At 41.4% G+C, this 18,340-nt stretch overlaps 1 protein-coding gene across 1 annotated transcript in view; it reads left to right on the top strand.

The window, feature by feature from the left end:
- The window catches only part of LOC110497543 (EMILIN-1), a 76,967-nt gene that overhangs the window by 42,531 nt on the left and 16,096 nt on the right, over window positions 1-18,340 (top strand). The window contains exon 2 of the mRNA XM_036954478.1: window positions 15,023-15,145. Coding sequence (XP_036810373.1) covers window positions 15,023-15,145 — 123 coding nt within the window. The remainder of the gene's footprint in view (window positions 1-15,022; window positions 15,146-18,340) is intronic.

The following is an 18,340-nucleotide window of genomic DNA, read 5'->3' as shown; positions in this document are numbered from 1 at the left end:
AGTAACCGAAAGGTTGCAAGTTCAAATCCCTGAGCTGACAAGGTATGAATCTGTCATTCTGTCCCTGAACTGGCAGTTAACCCACTGTTCTTTGAAAATAAGAATTTGTTCTTAACTGAGTTGCCAAGTAAAAATTTTTTTAAAAATAACTTAATTCTAAGCCTAAAATAGCTTTTTTTATTTTGGGAACTGGCAAAATGTCCCCACTTGTCAAAATGTTCCTTGTTTTACTGAGTACTTCTGTTCCCTACAAGGATAGTAAAACCTAACACACACACACACTAACCCTAAACCTAACCGCTAAGCCTAAAATAGCATTTTTTATTGTGGGAACTGGCAAAATGTCCCCATTTTTCAAAATGTTCCTTGTTTTACTATGAGTACTTCTATACCCTACAAAGATAGTAAAACCAAACGCACACACATACAAACAAACACACTACTCCCCATTGGGCCCAGGAGGGTGGGCCGTGTGGTTATACTTTATGTTCAGACTTCACAGGATGCACTTAGATTGATGAGATCCTGGTCCCCTGGGAGGCTGAGACTGCATGGTGGTGAATGTTGGTGACGTAAACCAATAGGGTCTGGGTGAGGTGCCTGTTTACAATGTCTGCTGGATTAACTGATTGGGGTGGAGGCCCCTCACATCATCATCATCATCATCATCATCTTAGGGCGACAGCAACATGGGTTTTCTCCCATCTCTTGTCATACTGTATGGGAGAATGCCAAGGGAGGGGGATGCAGGCAGTTACTGGGAGTGGTTATGGTGGAAGCGGATGGAGACCTCTTGTGTCATGTATTGATTGGACAGAGAGAGACTGTTTTGAGGGTGCCAAAACAGTAAACATGTAGCCAAACCCTTTATGATTAATGAGAAACCTCCTCTCAGTTAATTGGGGTGTACTCTGGGACCATCTGTGTTTGCTGTGTTTGCGTGTGTGCGTTGTAGGAACGTGACATGGCTTTGTCATGGGACTCCCTTGCGTGGTCTGCAGCTGTGGGACAGAGGAAATAGGTCAAAGGTCGTTGCTGATGTAAGGCCACCGCCCTGGCCTTGAGGCTGTGCCTCTGTGGAAGTGATTCTGGGTCATAAAGATAGGAAATGTGGGGGGTTTGAAAACAGACCTGGACCATATAACATGGCTGGCTGCAACTGCAGACCACACATACTGTAGCAGACCACACAGCTCTAAGCCTCACCCGAAAACCAACCTTTAGGCTTAGACTAGAAGATTAGTAGTTAGTCAGTGGTGTAAAAAGGAACCAATTGTCATACTTGAGTAAAAGTAAAGATACCTAAATAGAAAATGACTCAAGTAAAAGTGAAAGTCACCAAGTAAAATAATACTTGAGTAAAAGTCCAACAGTATTTGGTTGAAAGTATACTTAATTATCAAAAGTAAAACATTTAAATAATTTCTAATTCCTTATATTAAGCAAACCAGATGGCACATTTCAGTTTTTTATTTTATTATCGAAAGCCAGGGGGACACTCCAACACTCAGACATAATTTAGGCAGTAGGGATGGTGAACGAATTGGACCATTTTCCTGTCCTGCTAAGCATTCAAAATCTAACAAGTACTTTTATAATATAAATAATAAAGTACAGGTACCACAAAAAAACTACTTAAGTAGTACTTTAAAGTATTTTTACTTCAATACTTTACACTACTGTAGTTAGTTGATCAACCTAGACTCAGGGGTTGACGTAACATAATAAAGGAAAATCCGGGACACTGAAATTAGTAAGATATGTTACATTTGGTACGGTATGTATTAATTTGTGGATATCCATCTATTTCGTATGTGTCACGCTCGTCGTAATGATTAGACCAAGGCGCTGCGCGCGTAGAGTTCCATATATTTTAATAAATCGAAACTCACCAAACAAAAACAATCAAGCACAACCGAAACATGCCGCTACTGGTGTGCACACAGGCAACTATCTGTAGACAAGATCCCACAAACACAATGGGGAAAATGGCTACCTAAATATGATCCCCAATCAGAGACAACAATAAACAGCTGCCTCTGATTGGGAACCATATCAGGCCACCATAGAAATACAATTCACCTAGATGACTCACCCTAGACACTGTCACGCCCCAACCAACATAGAAAATAAACAGCTTTCTGTGGTCAGGGCATGACAGCATGATATGTTACGAACTACAATTTGACACCTTGTAGAACAGGGTTATCCAACTGGTGTCCCACGGCTCAAATTTGGCTGGTTTAATTTGGCCCCCAATTTTTCAGAGCAAAAACATGTTTAATTCTTTTTTTTAAAGGACATAAAAGACTAAAAACACCGGGAAATCAGCTCCAAGTGATTTTGTTTAAGAAATGGTTCCAAGTATTCCCACCCACAATAGAGAGAAAAGTGATCGTATACAAATGTAAGCAAGGTTTAATATTATTATGTTTTAGTCAAACATACTGTATCTGTTTGGGCTTATTGAGGTCAATTTGTCATCTACAAATTATTTGTAATTATGTTCTGCCCCACCGACCATCTGCTCCCCAAAAAATCGGCCTGTGGCTGATTCTATTTGATGATACCTGTTGTAGAGTCTATGCCCTGACGAGTTAAGGCAGTTCTGGGCGAAAGTGGGGGTGCAACTCAATATTAGAAAGGTGTTCCTAGTGTTTGGTATATGTAACATGTTTCCTATGGGAGCAAACAACATCTTAGACATTTCGAGTGTTCACTTTTTGGTTGAGGGCAAACACGGGTTTTGAAGTTCGCAGGCAGGGTTACTTCACCACATGACCGACTCATGTCTGCTACATATACTCAGTGTATATTATAAACTGGGTGAATCGAGCAGTGAATGCTGATTGGCTGACAGCCGTGGTATATCAGACTGTATACCACGTGTATGACAAAATATTTATTGCTCTAATTACGTTGGTAACCAGTTTATAAATGGCAATAGGACACCTCTGGGGTTTGTGGTATATGGCTGCTTTGCATCGTGCATAAGAACAGCCATTAACCGTGGTATATTGTCCATATGCCACACCACCTCGGCCTAATTGCATAATTATACCATGTCATTTTAGAATTCTTAATTCTGATTGGCTTTAAAGGCATTCTAGAGCATGAATTACTTCCCTATGATGCATGGTAAATCAGCACGGTAGAATTCAATGGCTACAGTTCATTCTTAAATGTTGAATTGAAGTCGAATTGAAAACATTATTGGCATTGTTGAAATCGATTTTCATTAAAGCAAGCTTGGACTACTTTGGTTTGGTTAGCTAAACTAGCAAGTGGTTACCAAGGCAACTACTGTAGCTATCTAGTAAACTTGCTAGCTACTTCAATGAATGTTGAACACATTTCTACCTGCAAATGAACACATTTCTTGCAGCAAAACTATTAAGTTATAGCCATGGTATAAAAAGGATAATCAACTCAGGGCTCTAAGCGTTCTCTGGAAAATGATGCAACTCCGTGGAAGGTTAGGTACTCTCCGCATAGCCCCTCGTTGATTATCCCTTACAGAAATTGTAGTATTTTTTCATGTGGTTGTTGTGACACTGAGTCAGCACACTGCCAAACAGCACGCAATTTAGTGGTCTGACCCAGTTAGCAATGAGCACAAGGAGAGGCCGGTCTCCCTCCAGAGAGGTTGAGCGCTATGTGACAGCTTTTTTGCCCATTTCCTCATTCACAGGGTACCCGCAATAGGCCACTTTGTCAAGTAGCAGCCGTGCTCCTGCCGTTCACATGCCATTTTCCTCACACAGCCCAATCGCCCTTCTCCCAACCGACGACACTACAAATGCCAGTTGGTTTCAAGACGCTTTTTCATCGACAAGCCAGTGGTGTGCCTACTCCCTTTTGCCATTTATTTTTTATATATTTATAGATAAACTCAGCAAATAAAGAAAGGTCCTCTCACTGTCAAATGCGTTTATTTTCAGCAAACTTAACGTGTAAATATTTGTATGAACATAACAAGATTCAACAACTGAGACATAAACTGAACACGTTCCACAGACATGTGACTAACAGAAATTGAATAATGTGTCCCTGAAAAAAGGGGGGAGGATCAAAATCAAAATAACAGTCAGTATCTGGTGTAGCCACCAGCTGCATTAAGTACTGCAGTGCATTATTTTTGTGAGATGTTACCCCACTCTTCCACCAAGACACCTGCAAGTTCTCTGACATTTCTGGGTCCCTAGCCCTCACCCAACAGGTCCCTGACGTGCTCAATGAGATTGAGATCCGGGCTCTTCGCTGGCCATGGCAGAACACATGAGGGAGGAGGATGTCTTCCCTGTAACGCACAGCGTTGAAATTGCCTGCCTGATTATCTGGAGTGACGACCATTTGCTTCATCTCCTTCGCATAGAGTTGATCAGGCTGTTGATTGTGACCTGTGGAATGTTGTCCCACTCCTCTTCAATGGCGTACACTTCGCTCCAGAGCATCTCAAACATGCTCAATAGGTGACATGTCTGATGAGTATGCAGGCCATAGAAGAAATGGGACATTTTCAGCTTCCAGGAATTGTGTACAGATCCTTGCGACACGGGGCATGACATGAGGTGATGGCGGCGTATAAATGACACGACAATGGGCCTCAGAATCTCATCACGGTATCTCTGTACATTCAAATTGCCATTGATAAAATGCAATTGTGTTTTTTGTCCGTAGCTTGGAGCACTCTGTTCACAACGTTGACATCAGCAAAACGCTCTACCACATGACACCATACACATGGTCTGTGGTTCTGATGCTAGTTGGACATACTGACAAATTCTCTAAAATGACATTGGAGGTGGCTTATGGTAGAGAAATTAACATTACATTCTCTGGCAACATCCTTGGTGGACATTCCTGCAGTCAACATGCCAATTGCACGCTCCCTCAAAACTTGAGACATCTGTGGCATTGTGTTGTGACAAAACTACACATTTTAGAGTGGCCTTTTATTGTCCCCAGCACAAGGTGCACCTGTGTAATGGTCAAGTTGTTTATTCAGCTTCTTTACTATGCCACAACTGTCAGGTGGATGGATGGATGGATGGATAGATGGATTATCTTGGCAAAAGAGAAATGCTCACTTACAGGGATGTAACAAAATTTGAGAGAAATACACTTTTTGTGCTTATGGACAATTTCTGGCATATTTTATTTCAACTTATGAAACATGGGACCAACACTTTACATGTTGCGTTTATATTTTTGTTTAGTGTATCTTTAAAGACTTATAGTGTATATTCATATAGTATGGAATAGCTACAGTGCACTAGCAGCATGGAATTATAATGAAAGTACTGTATTTCTACATAGTGCACTTAGGTGACATAACTATTGCACTGTTCCGGTAGACTAAAGTGATTTAAGTGTGTACAGAATGTGAATAAATGGTATGTCTGTGGTAGGGTGCAGTAGTTAGCTCAGGGTTCAGCTGCTAGATCAGTCTTGTGGCTTGGGGGTAGGGCTGGCGTTGAGATAGGTGGTCTGAGACTTGATGTTAACCCTCATTGCAGCGGATCCTTCTCCCCTGTGCGCCACCTTCTCAATCGAAGAACCCTTTCAGATAAAGGGTGACCTGAATCTGGACTGCCTCAGTGGCCTCTCGGGTTGCAGGGTTATTCCAAATGGTTCCTATACACAAAGAAAGTACATCGAGTTACAGTTCAATTGCACAATGTCTCACACAACAAGTTTTTTTAAATTACTTAAAAGTAACACATTTAATAATATCAAAACTTACTGTGAAGAATGGTCTTCAAGTCATTGAAACAGGCCTTATCCCCTGCTCTGAGCCTGCCTGCCGTCCTGTACCTTTGCCCCACTACTCTGGATTACCGACCTCTGCCTGACCTGACACTGAGCCTGTCTTCTGTCCTATACCTTTGCCATACCTTTGCCTGCACTTGTTCGATTTAATAAACTTTTGTTACGTCGACACTGTCTGCACCTGGGTCTTACCTTCAAACCTTATGTATGTACAGTGGGGCAAAAAAGTATTTAGTCAGCCACCAATTGTGCAAGTTCTCCCACTTAAAAAGATGAGAGAGGCCTGTAATTTTCATCATAGGTTCACTTCAACTCTGACAGACAAAATGAGAGAAAAAAATCCAGAAAATCACATTGTAGGATTTTTAATGAATTTATTTGCAAATTATGGTGGAAAATAAGTATTTTGTCACCTACAAACAAGCAAGATTTCTGGCTCTCACAGACCTGTAACTTCTTCTTTAAGAGGCTCCTCTGTCCTCCACTCGTTACCTGTATTAATGGCACCTGTTTGAACTTGTTATCAGTATAAAAGACATCTGTCCACAACCTCAAACAGTTACACTCCAAACTCCACTATGGCCAAGACCAAAGAGCTGTCAAATGACACCAGAAACAAAATTGTAGACCTGCACCAGGCTGGGAAGACAGAATCTGCAATAGCTAAGCAGTTTGGTTTGAAGAAATCAACTGTGGGAGCAATTATTAGGAAATGGAAGACCACTGATAATCTCCCTCAATCTGGGGCTCCACGCAAGATCTCACCCCGTGGGGTCAAAATGATCACAAGAGCGGTTGAGCAAAAATCCCAGAACCACACGGGGGGACCTAGTGAATGACCTGCAGAGAGCTGGGACCAAAGTAACAAAGCCTACCATCAGTAACACACTACGCCGCCAGGGACTAAAATTCTGCAGTGCCAGACGTGTCCCCCTGCATAAGCCAGTACATGTCTAGGCCCGTCTGATGTTTGTTAGAGAGCATTTGGATGATCCAGAAGAAGATTGGGAGAATGTCATATGGTCAGATGAAACCAAAATAGAGCTTTTTGGTAAAAACTCAACTCGTCGTGTTTGGAGGACAAAGAATGCTGAGTTGCATCCAAAGAACACCATACCCACTGTGAAGCATGGGGGTGGAAACATCATGCTTTGGGGCTGTTTTTCTGCAAAGGGACCAGGACGACTGATCCGTGTAAAGGAAAGAATGAATGGGGCCATGTATCGTGAGATTTTGAGTGAAAACCTCTTTCCATCAGCAAGGGCATTGAAGATGAAACGTGGCTGGGTCTTTCAGCATGACAATGATCCCAAACACATCGCCCGGGCAACGAAGAAGTGGCTTCACAAGAAGCGTTTCAAGGTCCTGGAGTGGCCTAGCCAGTCTCCAGATCTCAACCCCATAGACAATCTTTGGAGGGAGTTGAAAGTCTTTGTTGCCCAGCAACAGCCCCAAAACATCACTGCTCTAGAGGAGATCTGCATGGAGGAATGGGCCAAAATACCAGCAACAGTATGTGAAAACCTTGTGAAGACTTACAGAAAACGTTTGACCTCTGTCATTGCCAACAAAGGGTATATAACAAAGTATTGAGATAAACTTTTGTTATTGACCAAATACTTATTTTCCACCATAATTTGCAAATAAAATCATTAAAAATCCTACAATGTGATTTTCTGGATTTTTTTTCTCATTTTGTCTGTCATAGTTGAAGTGTACCTATGATGAAAATTACAGACCTCTCTCATCTTTTTAAGTGGGAGAACTTGCACAATTGGTGGCTGACTAAATACTTTTTTGCCCCACTGTATATATGTATTTATATATTTGCGCCCATCTCAATGAACTAATCCATTGCGGAGGCCTAGACTAAAAGCCAATTCATGCTTAATCTGAAAAATGTGGTCAGAGGCTCCATATGGAGGGTGTGACGCAATTGCAGTGTCTCCAGAGGCCAAATCGAGATCTGTACTGCTTCACCATGCGCCTCCCAAATTTTGTAACAATGCGGAGGGCTCTGTGTAGCTCCGCATTGACATGATTAATTGATGGTAGGTGGGGGTGGTACATCCTGTAGAAAACACAAACTCACTTCCTTGACAAAAGCTCTGCACTGCTCTGCGAAGTGTAAGAATTATGAATACCCTGACTTTTCAGAGGCTGTATCACCGTAAATGCTGCATGGCCAATGTAGATGTCGGATTGACCATGTGCCCAGATGCACAATGCACTTCTCTCTCCAAACTGAGCTCTCTCCAGCCAATTTCTGCACTTTCATTGTTTCAAAACTTAATTGTGTGAATTGTTGGCGTTTGATTGTTAGGGTATATCAATTTCCCATTACATAGTGCATTCGGAAAGTATTCAGACCCCTTGACTTTTTCCACATTTTGTTACGTTACAGCCTTATTCTAAAATTTAGTAAATTGTTTTTTTTTACTCATTAATCTACAGACAATACCCCATAATGACAACGCAAAAACAGGTATTTAGACCCTTTACTCAATACTTTGTTGATGCACCTTTGTCAGCGATTACAGCCTCGAGTCTTCTTGGGTATGAGAAAACTACAAGCTTGGCACACCTGTATTCGGGGAGTTTCTCCCATTCTTCTCTGCAGATCCTCTCAAGCTCTGTCAGGTTGGATGGGGAGCGTTGCTGCACAGCTATTTTCAAGTCTCTCCAGATATGTTCGACATGAGAAACAGACGCCTCACAAGTCCTCAACTGCCAGCTTCATTAAATAGTACCCGCAAAACACCAGTCTCAACGTCAACAGTGAAGAGGCGACTCCTCCAGGCAGAGTTGCAAAGAAAAAGCCATATTTCAGACTGGCCAATAAAAATAAAAGATTAAGATGGGCAAAAGAACACAGTCAGTGGACAGAGGAAATCTGCCTAGAAGGCCAGCATCCTGGAGTTGCCTCTTCACTGTTGACGTTGAGACTAGTGTTTTGCGGATACTATTTAATGAAGCTGCCAGTTGAGGACTTGTGAGGCACCTGTTTCTCAAACTAGACACTCTAATGTACTTGTCCTCTTGCTCAGTTGTGCACCGGGGCCTCCCACTCCTCTTTCAATTCTGGTTAGAGCCAGTTTGCGTTGTTTTGTGAAGGGAGTAGTACACAGCATTGTACGAGATCTTCAGTTTCTTGGAAATTTCTTGCATGGAATAGTCTTCATTTCTCAGAACAAGAATAGACTGACGAGTTTCAGAAGAAAGTTCTTTGTTTCTGGCCATTTTGAGCCTGTAATCTAACGCACAAATGCTGATGCTCCAGATATTCAACTAGTCTAAAATAAGTTGTATTGCTTCTTTAATCAGAACAACTGTTTTCAGCTGTGCTAACATAGTTGCAAAGGGGTTTTCTAATGATCAATTAGCCTTTTAAAATTATTAACTTGGATTAGCTAATACAACATGACATTGGAACACAGGAGTGATGGTTGCTGATAATTGGCCTCTGTACTCCTATGTAGATATTCCAATTAAAAAATCAGTCACTCCCAGCTACAATAGTCATTTACAACATTAACAATTTCTAAACGGTATTTCTGATCAATGTTATGTTATTTTAATTTACAAAAAAGTTGCTTTTCTTTCAAAAACAATGAAATTTCTAAGTGACCCCAAATTTTTGAACGGTAGTGTGTACGTTTTCCGACCCATATCTCTTGTCGGCGCCACAGTGTCTTAATGTAACCATGGTTGCGTTCCGACCCCAGTGCAGCTCAGTGGAAACATTTTAACGGTAGGGTCGGTATCTTCTGGCAATTGAAGTATTTACATTCAAGTTGGTAACAGCTATGTTCTTAGCTACCTTCATGATTGGGCCCAAACTTGGCACCTTTGTCTCGTTGTAGGTCTCACTCTTTCTGTTGGTGCTCCATCTATCTACACTGAGTATATCCAACATTAGGAACACCTTCCTAATATTGAGTTGCACCCACTTTTGCCCTCAGAACAGTCTCAATTTGCCGGGGCACAGACTCTACAAGGTGTAGAACGTGTTCCACAGGAATGCTGGCACATGTTGACTCAAATGCTTCCCGCAGTTGGGTGGTGGACCATTCTAGAAAAATATGTGAAACTGTTGAGCGTGATAAACCCAGCAGCGTTACCGTTCTTGACACAAACTGGTGCGCCTGGCACCTACCACCATACGCCGTTCAAAGGCACTTAAGTATTTTGTCTTGCCCATTCACCCTCTGAATGACACATACACAACCTATGTCTCAATTGTTGCAAGGCTTAAAAATCCTTCTTTAACCTTTCCCCTCCCCTTCATCTCCACCGATTGAAGTTAATTTAACATGTGACATCAATAATGGATCATAGCTTTTACCTGTATTCACATGGTCAGTCTATGTAATGGAAAGAGCAGGTGTTCTTTTTTTTCCTTTTTTATTTATTGAATATTCAAAACATGCAATATACTTGCAGTGAAGCCGCTCAATAACTACATCATACCAGTCCTCCAACAGACTCCCATTCAAGGTGACACACAGAAGCATCCAGAGTCATTGCCCTGCTCAAGGGCATGTTGACCGATCTACCACCAGGCCAAAAAACGTGAACCCGAACCCTCCAAGATTCTCCCACAGTTCCCCAATAGCTGTCCCTCAACCATTCGAGACCCCTCCCACAGGAAGAAAAATGAAAAATACAATCAATTCCATTCCCCACCCCCAAGAATCCCCCAATGCACCAACAACCGAGAGAACTAAAGAGAAAAAAGGAAAAGACGGAAGAAAACAGCAAACAACAATGCAAAAAAATAAAATAATTATAATAAATTTAAAACAAAGTACATCAAGGACAACTAAAATCATAACAGCAATGCCATTTGTATATGTTTGTGTGCATGTCTGGCACTATTACATGTGTGTGTTCTTTTATGTGTTTATTTGAATGAGAGTGTGTGTATATGCATGTGTACAAACACCTGCACGGCATCAGCCTCAGGCAAACCGGCATTAGTTGTAAAAATACTGCCACTTAGTGTCATTCAAATGTACTTTTTCTTATGTTATATTTGGACTTTTTGGGGGACTTTGACCATCATTCTATCACTCACACAGCAACTCCACTCCCACTTGTCTCCAATTCCACATCCCAACCCTCAGCTTCCCTCAGCCCATCCCATCTATCTCTGCTGGCCACCCACTTCGGATTTCTACGCAACACATATCTTTCAACTATGCTGTGATGTTTAACGTACAATTTCAATCTATCTAATCGAATAGAATCCACAGATTGCGATTTGAAGATGAATACTTTTACTAAGAGTATTAGTAATTGACTGACCCAGTCTCTCCAGATCTCCTAACAGTACTATTTCTTGGGTCAATTTTAGATCAATGCTATGCATTTTCAGCCATTCCTGAACCTGAGACCAGAAACAGGCTACCTGAAGGCAATACCAAAATAAATGGTCTATTGATTCTGTATCCTCACAATAAAATCTGCAGAGCTTCGATGATTTTATGCCCCAAATATTTAACATTTTGTTGGTGGCAAGAATTCTATATAATACTTTTAGTTTAAAAGCACAAAGTCTTGAATCTTGCTTTGTTTTATATATCAACTCATACACCCTGTACCATGGAATCAGTACATAAAAAATCTCTTCACAACTAGTTTGCAATCTATATGGCACAGTTGTCAAAGTCCTGGTCCTCAAATGAAACTGGTATGCTTTCCTATTTATGATATTTTCATTCCTCCGACAGTTTTGATCCTTTATATTGGGCAGACAGACCAGTTCCATACCTCCTCCCGCTGACAAACGCCTCCTCCATTGTTGGGGTAATGTTGTAATCAGTTGGTTGTACTCTTGGATTGATCAAACCTTTCCGTACAATTCTGATAACTCCATGAAGGACATAACTCAACCATTCCAATTTACAATATCATTTAAGAACAAAATACCCTTATCAAACATATTTTCCATAAATACAGGTATTTTATCAACCAGCACATTTGAGTTCAGCCATAATATTTGTTGTAATATTTGTTCTATCTTTTCAGGGGGATGAAATTGAAATTGTAGTCAGCTCTGCAATGCTTGTTTGAAAAAGAAAGATATTTTGAAAAAAGTATCATTTGCAATTAATCAGAAATGAGACATGGCAATCAGCACAAAGGCAAAGAGGCCATTTTTAAACAATGGATGAGCTTTTCTTAGTAATCTACTTGAGAACCATTTAGGGTTCAAATAAAACTTTTGAATGAGTGAACCTTTTAGAGAGAGGTTTATTGCTTTTATATTTAATTATCTCAACCCACCCAATTCATATTCATTATATAGATAGGCACGTTTTATTTTGTCTGGTTTAGCATCCCAGATAGAGCAAAAAAAAAAAATTCTCATATCATTTGAAAAACGAATCAGGAGTAGGCAGCGCCATAAGTAAGTGAGTAAACTGAGATATGACTAAGGAGTTAATCAGGGCAATTTTCCCATAAATAGACAGGTATTTACCTCTCCATGGTTGCAGGATCTTGTCTATTTTTCTATTGAAATTCATTGCGGAGAGCTTATTTATATATTTTGTGATATGAATACAGAGTACGTCTACTTCACCATCAACCCATTTTATAGGTAAACTGCAAGGTAATGTAAAAGTTGTATTTTTGAAGGATCCAAAATTAATATTGTACACTTATCATAATAATTGATCTACTTAAACTGTCAATTATTAGGTGTATCACTTTTGTGTTTCATCCTCAATTATTGTAAATGCATTATGCCCACATCTGTGGCTGTATTGTGTTTTTAAATTGGCAAATCTAATAAAATTCAAATCACAACAAATGTAAGGTATTTATAGAAACAACAAAAACAGCTTGCAGCCTCTGGCTGGCTGTGGTTAGCTGGAAGGTGTCAGGCCCAATTTGAGACAAGAAACATTCCTTGCTATTGTCTTTCAAATTAGCTCATGGCTAGATGGCTTACCTTGGCCTGATAGCTGTCCTCTGAGTGCAGGCAAAATGCTAGAGACGCAAAAGTGGCCTGCCAAGGGTTTCTAGCAGTCCTCTGAGTAGGGGCTACCCGCCAGAGATGGAAATCACATCTTGAACGGCAAAGTCCATTCGCCCCCTGGCGGTAGGAATTTATAGCCTTGGGTGTAAGGAAGGCAGCAAACAGCAAGTGGGAGGATATTTTTTGCTATCTGGGGAGTGAGAGCATGCCGTACTGAGAAAGAGAAGCAGGGGAGAGAAAGAGAGGAAGGGACTGTTTTGGGAAGAGATTACATTATTGCCATGTGTTATCATTTCCAAATGAGGGTTGCAACATAGACACACCAAAGCCTTTGTCCCAGTGCCAAAAGCGCATCATGGAGGAATGTTGCTGCTCGAAGAAATCTCAATCAAGAGCCATGCCGGATGGTTAGGCTAGTTAGAACCCTCTGTGTTTGTCCCTATAAAGCTGCACACTGGCTTATCTGCTCAAACACAGGACAGATGTCAGATGTGGGGAGAAACAGGGCTTCTCACTGGCACTAGAAGTAGTAAGCTCAAGCTTGAGAATATGAGTAATACAAATGCCTGGCCTGGTTAGTTTGGTATGCTAAGAAATGTATTGCATGATACTGTGTCTTTCCCATGTGTCTTAAATCCAAGCGTTTGAAAAGTGATGCAATGATGATGAATCCAGAATGTAAAGCCTCAGTGGCAGACAGACCACAGCCAATAGTCTGATGGAGGATCACTGTGTCAGGCCAGTGACAGTCAGACAGCTGATCATCTCCTCCCCTTTCCTCTCCTCTCCCCCACAGTGTGGTCTGTTTGTTGATCTTGCCTGGCAGACTAAAACCAAACCTGTTTTTCCAGGAGGGAGTTAATGGTCTGAATTTGGTCGGGTGTTCTAGTGTCACACTGGTCGCAGGTTAGCATTTTTTGTCATGAATCTGGTTCTGGAGGCAGCTCTGCAGAGGGGTCACTAGCTGGCACAGCCACGAAGTCATAAAATCTGATTTTAAACTTAACCCTAACCTTAACCACAATGCTAACCCTAATGCCTAACCCTAACCTTAGATTAAGACCAAAAAGGACATTTCATAAATTTTAACAATATAGCTCATTTTGACTTTGCAGCTAGACTATCTAAGTGGAAATTGCTCAGTTCTGCCTCCAGGAAAAGACTCATTACAATAAACGCCAACCTGCTGTTTGGTCTATCTGTTCCACATTAAGAAATGGAATGGTTAGAAGTGGCCCAGTACCATCATTGAATGCCTGAGCATTTGTGTTTTGTTCGGAACAGTTCCTAGTTTATTCCTACTGTTCTCTGCCAGTGGTCGGTCTCAGTGCTCTGTACCATTCTTCTACAGTACAGTGGTACAGTTTTTTGTAACCAACTAGCACTAGGATATGATAAAGCATCATGATGTACAACCAATAGCAGAGCACAACTTTTTAATGCCTGCAAGTCTACTGTTCTATCCCAGTGTTTACATCCCATGCAGTGTTCTGTGTTAAACTCTGCCAGATTCATGTGACTGAGCGTCCAGAGTCCAGCTGCTGACAGTGTGACCACAGAGAGAGTTGGTTTGCTCTGCAGGGGACCCCAACTACAGCACAGTGACTACACACTGGCTACACAGCTCCTTTCTCTGCAGAACCTAATCTGTTACCAGGCCATAGCGGCTGCAGAAAAGACCAGCCCTAAATCAACAGTGGCCCTGGGGCTATGGAAAAAGTGACAGACCAGCTGCCCTAAATCTTACTGCCACTCCCTGTGCAGTCAGCTCAGTGCTGTCTCCCTCTGGTTGAGTCCCAAATGGCACTCTATTTCCTATGGAAACTGGTCAAATCTAGTGCAATTTTTACTGCACTTAGCTGTAATTCTACTAAGCACCCTACTGCATGTTAGTTAAGACAGAAGAGGCAAGCTCTCTGTTGGAGTCCTGATTTGTTGTTAGAGGAACCAATACTTGAGATCGTAGTCAAATGTGCACTACTGTATTTGCCTCACCATATATTTTTGTTCCTACGCATGACAAGACCATGATACTTACTCATACTGGAGATACTGGAGTATTCCCAGCAATGAATCACTTACCGGTACCTAACTTATACATGATTAAACTGTACACTCCCTCTCTTTCACTAATTTCTCATCTCAGCTTTGAATACTTAGTGTATTCCCTTGATTTGTATGCAGTCTCTGATCTCTAAGCCTATGTGCGTACAGTATGTGCATGAATCAATCTCAAACTAACCTTCTCCTTCTCTCGCCCTGTAGAAACTGGTGTGCGTATGTGGTGACAAAGACAGTGACCTGTGTGGTGGAGGATGGAGTGGAGACCTACGTCAAGCCTGACTATCACCCCTGCTCCTGGGGCACACAGTGCTCTCGCATGGTGACGTGAGTATGCTCCTAACACACAAACACACGCACTACCACCTGGTGCCGTATACTTACTCGTACACATTTCATTTGAACATGTATACCCAGACACCCACTGCATGAATCAGTCTTTGCCCATCTACTGTAGACAGACAGAGGATATTGTGATGAAAGAATGCCAAGGCTGAGGGGAATTGTGTAAGAAGGACCTTTTGGACCTAATGCCCCTAATGTCTGCCAACACACACACTCACACACGCTGCTTATGGAGTGAAAAGATTGGAAAGACAGACGTGACGACTCGCAAAACTTAACCAATATTTCTGGGAAATCAGGAACTCTTTGACTAATCTGAAGCCCATACTATACAGCATCCCTCTCTCTCTTTTTGTCTTCATCTCCCTTCTCTCCTGTCTTTCTCTATCATTCTCTTGAATGATTCTAGGCAAGTCAGTGGTAGGCTGTCATACTGTAATTGACATTTGTGTGATGGACAATGCCGTGGCTGTACAAGCTGAGTCCTGTTGATTGAAGGCCTACTACTGCCAGAGCCTCTGTCTCTCTCTCTGACGCTCCCCCACAGCTGGGTAACAGATGACTGTGTATGAGCCTGAACCATACAGCACATATACAGGAAAGGAAACAATATATGCCTTTTCACGCCCAATTGTGAAACATTTATTTCCTTCTCAGTTTAAAGAGGAAAATAAAAAGCAGTTTCTTCTGAACGTGGTCCAAGCAAAATTTAGAAATCAGTGTGTGTGTGTGTGTCGAGCGCATGTGTGTGGAGCGTGTGTGCATGTGTGTTTGTTTATCTTTTCTAATTGTTTAACAATGCTTTAGGATCTAATTTTGGAGTTTGGCTTCTACTCTCCATTGCAACATACAGTACATTTGCTACAGCCTGAGGAGTTAATTCAGGAATTTGCATACAGATTTGCATACAGTGGAGTATTCTCATCCATCAGAGAGGGGAGGGGTCTCCTATGAACTACGGTTATCTGACCAACGAAAACTAAGGGTGGTGGTCAGCTTGAGTTTGAATTAGGTTCATGTAAATATTGGGCCACTTGACGTGGGTATTAAGTTTGTTCATACAGTAATTAAGTACAGTGCCTTGCGAAAGTATTCGGCCCCCTTGAACTTTGCAACCTTTTGCCACATTTCAGGCTTCAAACATAAAGATATAAAACTGTATTTTTTTGTGAAGAATCAACAACAAGTGGGACACAATCATGAAGTGGAACGACATTTATTGGATATTTCAAACTTTTTTAACAAATCAAAAACTGAAAAATTGGGCGTGCAAAATTATTCAGCCCCCTTAAGTTAATACTTTGTAGCGCCACCTTTTGCTGCGATTACAGCTGTAAGTCGCTTGGGGTATGTCTCTATCAGTTTTGCACATCGAGAGACTGAAATTTGGCTCCATCCATCTTCCCATCAATTTTAACCATCTTCCCTGTCCCTGCTGAAGAAAAGCAGGCCCAAACCATGATGCTGCCACCACCATGTTTGACAGTGGGGATGGTGTGTTCAGCTGTGTTGCTTTTACATAACACATAAAACATAACGTTTTGCATTGTTGCCAAAAAGTTCCATTTTGGTTTCATCTGACCAGAGCACCTTCTTCCACACGTTTGGTGTGTCTCCCAGGTGGCTTGTGGCAAACTTTAAACAACACTTTTTATGGATATCTTTAAGAAATGGCTTTCTTCTTGCCACTCTTCCATAAAGGCCAGATTTTTGCAATATACGACTGATTGTTGTCCTATGGACAGAGTCTCCCACCTCAGCTGTAGATCTCTGCAGTTCATCCAGAGTGATCATGGGCCTCTTGGCTGCATCTCTGATTAGTCTTCTCCTTGTATGAGCTGAAAGTTTAGAGGGACGGCCAGGTCTTGGTAGATTTGCAGTGGTCTGATACTCCTTCCATTTCAATATTATCGCTTGCACAGTGCTCCTTGGGATGTTTAAAGCTTGGGAAATCTTTTTGTATCCAAATCCGGCTTTAAACTTCTTCACAACAGTATCTTGGACCTGCCTGGTGTGTTCCTTGTTCTTCTAACGCGCTTTGCGCTTTTAACAGACCTCTGAGACTATCACAGTGCAGGTGCATTTATACGGAGACTTGATTACACACAGGTGGATTGTATTTATCATCATTAGTCATTTAGGTCAACATTGGATCATTCAGAGATCCTCACTGAACTTCTGGAGAGAGTTTGCTGCACTGAAAGTAAAGGGGCTGAATAATTTTGCACGCCCAATTTTTCAGTTTTTGATTTGTTAAAAAAGTTTGAAATATCCAATAAATGTCGTTCCACTTCATGATTGTGTCCCACTTGTTGTTGATTCTTCACAAAAAAATACAGTTTTATATCTTTATGTTTGAAGCCTGAAATGTGGCAAAAGGTCGCAAAGTTCAAGGGGGCCGAATACTTTCGCAAGGCACTGTATGTTTTGGCAGTTATCACAAATGTGTGCTATCAAATGCAGTGCAATCTGTTTCCCCAATCCTGAAATTCTTGTTACTTTTTCCAGATGACATAATTGGGTAAAAGGAGAATGCTGCGCATACCTACCATGCTTAAGTCTTTCAGAGTGACAGGCATTTCTGATACTGTGTGGAAAGGAGCTGGTGGAATAATTACAAACATGTTAAGGTCTGAATAGTTTCCCTGTAAATGATTTAATCAACGTTGGTATCCGGTGAATACCGGGGTTTAGAGTTACCTCAAAGTGCCTGTCAGGGCAGAAACCAGCGTCTGCTGTTTAAGCTTTGTGTTCATGCCTCCAAGCCCGGGAACGAAATTAAAACCCCAAATTAAATAGAAAATGTAATTAGGCAGAAAATGTCTGGCCTCTGGCTTTGTGGCCTGTAATGACTGAGTTTGGATTGACACATAAACATTCTCCAAACTGAGGCCTTTGACTGAGAGCAGTTTCAAGAGTTCAGAATTGCAGACAGGCCCATTGAAACTCAATGGTAATTTCCCTTACTCAACTTGTAAGGGAAATTACGGATATTGTACAAACAATATGAGTGAAGTAGTACAATAAAACAATGTCCAAGGCTCTTCAGTTAATGTGTAATGTTATGTTCTGCCAACGACAATAAGTTGAAAATTACCACATGCGACCAATTATGATTGCATAGCATCAGTTACATAAGCGTTTAGCAGACACTCCTGTCTAGTGTGACCCAAATTC

This window comes from Oncorhynchus mykiss, chromosome 19 (assembly GCF_013265735.2).
Source record: "Oncorhynchus mykiss isolate Arlee chromosome 19, USDA_OmykA_1.1, whole genome shotgun sequence".
Classification (NCBI taxonomy): Eukaryota; Metazoa; Chordata; class Actinopteri; order Salmoniformes; family Salmonidae; genus Oncorhynchus; species Oncorhynchus mykiss.
This window is presented reverse-complemented; position numbering and strand designations above follow the sequence as displayed.